At 30.7% G+C, this 2,385-nt stretch overlaps 1 protein-coding gene across 1 annotated transcript in view; it reads right to left on the reverse strand.

The window, feature by feature from the left end:
* The window catches only part of LOC110020546 (28 kDa heat- and acid-stable phosphoprotein-like), a 75,262-nt gene extending 73,653 nt beyond the window's left edge, over window positions 1–1,609 (reverse strand). The window contains exon 1 of the mRNA XM_020718684.1: window positions 1,393–1,609. Coding sequence (XP_020574343.1) covers window positions 1,393–1,459 — 67 coding nt within the window. The 5' untranslated portion in view covers window positions 1,460–1,609. The remainder of the gene's footprint in view (window positions 1–1,392) is intronic.
* Window positions 1,610–2,385: the final 776 nt, after the last annotated feature.

A 2,385-nucleotide genomic window follows, 5' to 3' on the forward strand; every position in this document is an offset into this window, starting at 1 on the left:
TTAGCTTAAACTAATCATAAGCTAATTAAATTTTAATTGAGATAAATATGTATTTAATGTATTTAAGTAGGCTGATTAGAATTTGGATATTAAATAATATATTAATGAGTCTTTCATTAAAAAGTCATTAATCATTAGAAAGTTTTTATGCTAATTAAAACTTATCAAGATTTTAGTTTTAAGTTATTCTAACGTTACATAATCAAGTTAATTGACAAATTAGTTGTTTTGACTAATTAATTGAGGAATAACTAGCTATTAATTTAAAATAATTAATAATTAAGTAAAATTTCATTAGACGGGATGATTTAATGTTTATTAATCAACATACTAGTCCTTTGCATTTAGTTGTGATAAGATGGCAATTTAAGACAATCATAACTTAGTTAAGATTAAATTGGTATACATAATATTTAATTAAGTAAATTATAAATGAACTAATAAATTGATAGAATAATTATCATAAATTATAATAAGTAATTTAATGATTAGAATATCACCTTAAGCTAATTAATATTTAATTACAATTTGATTCGGAAAAATAGCATCAAATTAAAAAAATTCAACATTGATTAATTAATCAAGTAGTTACTCAAATAAATACTAATAAACTAATATTTAAGATGTTTTCAGTGACTAATTATATATCAGTTGTAAATTACTTATACTAATTAGTGTTTAAGCATACTAATTGTGAACTAGTTGGTGTTCCATTATAATTTAACTAGACAATCTGAGACTCAATAATATTTAATTTGACTTTTTACACATTAATTAATAATTTATATTAATTAGCTGAAGTAATTATTAATTACTTAAAAATTACTGTGTTATCTCAGTCTAACAAGCAATAAATCAAAAATACTTCTTTTAAGTACTGAATCCTTCTTAGAACTCCGGATGAAATAAATAAAAATAAAATCAATATCGTTCCTTTTTTTCCTTTTCTCTCAATTAAACTACTTGCTTTTCTTCCGTCAACTCCCAATGAAAATCAAATCAATAGCATGAAGCACAATAAGTAAATTAGGTTATGCTCGCCAAGTTATCTGTGATAGCATCGATAGTTACTTTACTATAAGAAAACAGTGAAATTTAGATTAGATATTCATCCTAAACCCAAAGCACGCAAGCATAATAGTAAACTCAATTTTCTTCAACTGTTTTTCTCTACCGTGAATCAAATACGAATCGCTAAACAAAAACCAGAGCAACAAGATATTCATAAAAAAAAAAACAAAGTTACAGAAAAAGGTTTATGCAGCTAATGACCTGATGGTCCTGATCCCATATACAGAGCAAAATAAACAGAAGAGACATTAATCCGAAAAGAAACCATTACCAATTCGACAATAGATTTGACAGAGGGAGAAAAAAGAGTTAACTTATTACCCATCTCTTCCGGCGTGGAGAAAACCCGCCGGCCTGTCGGCTTTGACTTGAACTTGCCCCTCACCATTACCTAACCAAGAAAGGCCAGAGAAAGGCGGCGATGCAGCGAGAGGGATGAGTGGAGTCCTCGGAGCCGCAGCGTTCTCGCTCGCGAATTCGAACAGCACACGACTCCTCGAATCTCGATCTTCTACTCGTGTTCTTAACGCAACCTTTATTCAAAATATTAGCATTATTTTAAAGTGCGGAACAAAAATTTTAGGATCTATTTCGCGGGGGCGATTTTGGCGTGGCGCGGCGCGGCGCGGTGAAGCACGAATCTCAGCTGTTAGGTTCAGCTTCCCGTGCTCGGCCGGACGCTGCAGGATGATGTTTAAGCGGAAAGCGGGCCGCGGCCGGCGTTCGAGTAATGGATTATTATGTGTATTCCCCTTCCCATCTTTCATATTCCACGACTATACGTATTTTGAAGCATTTGCATTCCTCTGTTTCTTACATTTCTACCGAGTAGATGTTTTATTAATTGACCATTTTTTCATTTATTTTTCTTTGATACAGTATTTCAACAGTTAGAGGTTGATTATGTGATCGGAAAGAGCAACAAAGAGATGCTTCTAATGTCTTCTGTCTCAGCAGCAATTCTCACAATTTTTGGAATAACCAAGAAAGGTTAGATTTTTTTCTTAAATTATATTTTTTTTTGCTTTCCCTTGACATTAAATCCTTCATTTGGTATGCATCATTCAAAGTATTGTTGGCTTTTGACATATCAAACAAATTGAGATGGTTCACAAGAAGAGCATCATGTATTATCAACAACATGAAACTTAGCCTTTTCTAAAGATCATAGTTACTTTGTCAATCATGATTTCTAGTTGTCTTGGTACTTATCGTTATTTTTTTAGTCAGCACTAATTACAATTTTTTTTTATTTTTTGCATAGTTGCATTTAAGCTATAAAAATAATATATAAATTTTTGTTCTGTTTTGAAA

Source organism: Phalaenopsis equestris, unplaced genomic scaffold, assembly GCF_001263595.1.
Source record: "Phalaenopsis equestris unplaced genomic scaffold, ASM126359v1 Scaffold000099, whole genome shotgun sequence".
In the NCBI taxonomy this organism is placed as follows: domain Eukaryota; kingdom Viridiplantae; phylum Streptophyta; class Magnoliopsida; order Asparagales; family Orchidaceae; genus Phalaenopsis; species Phalaenopsis equestris.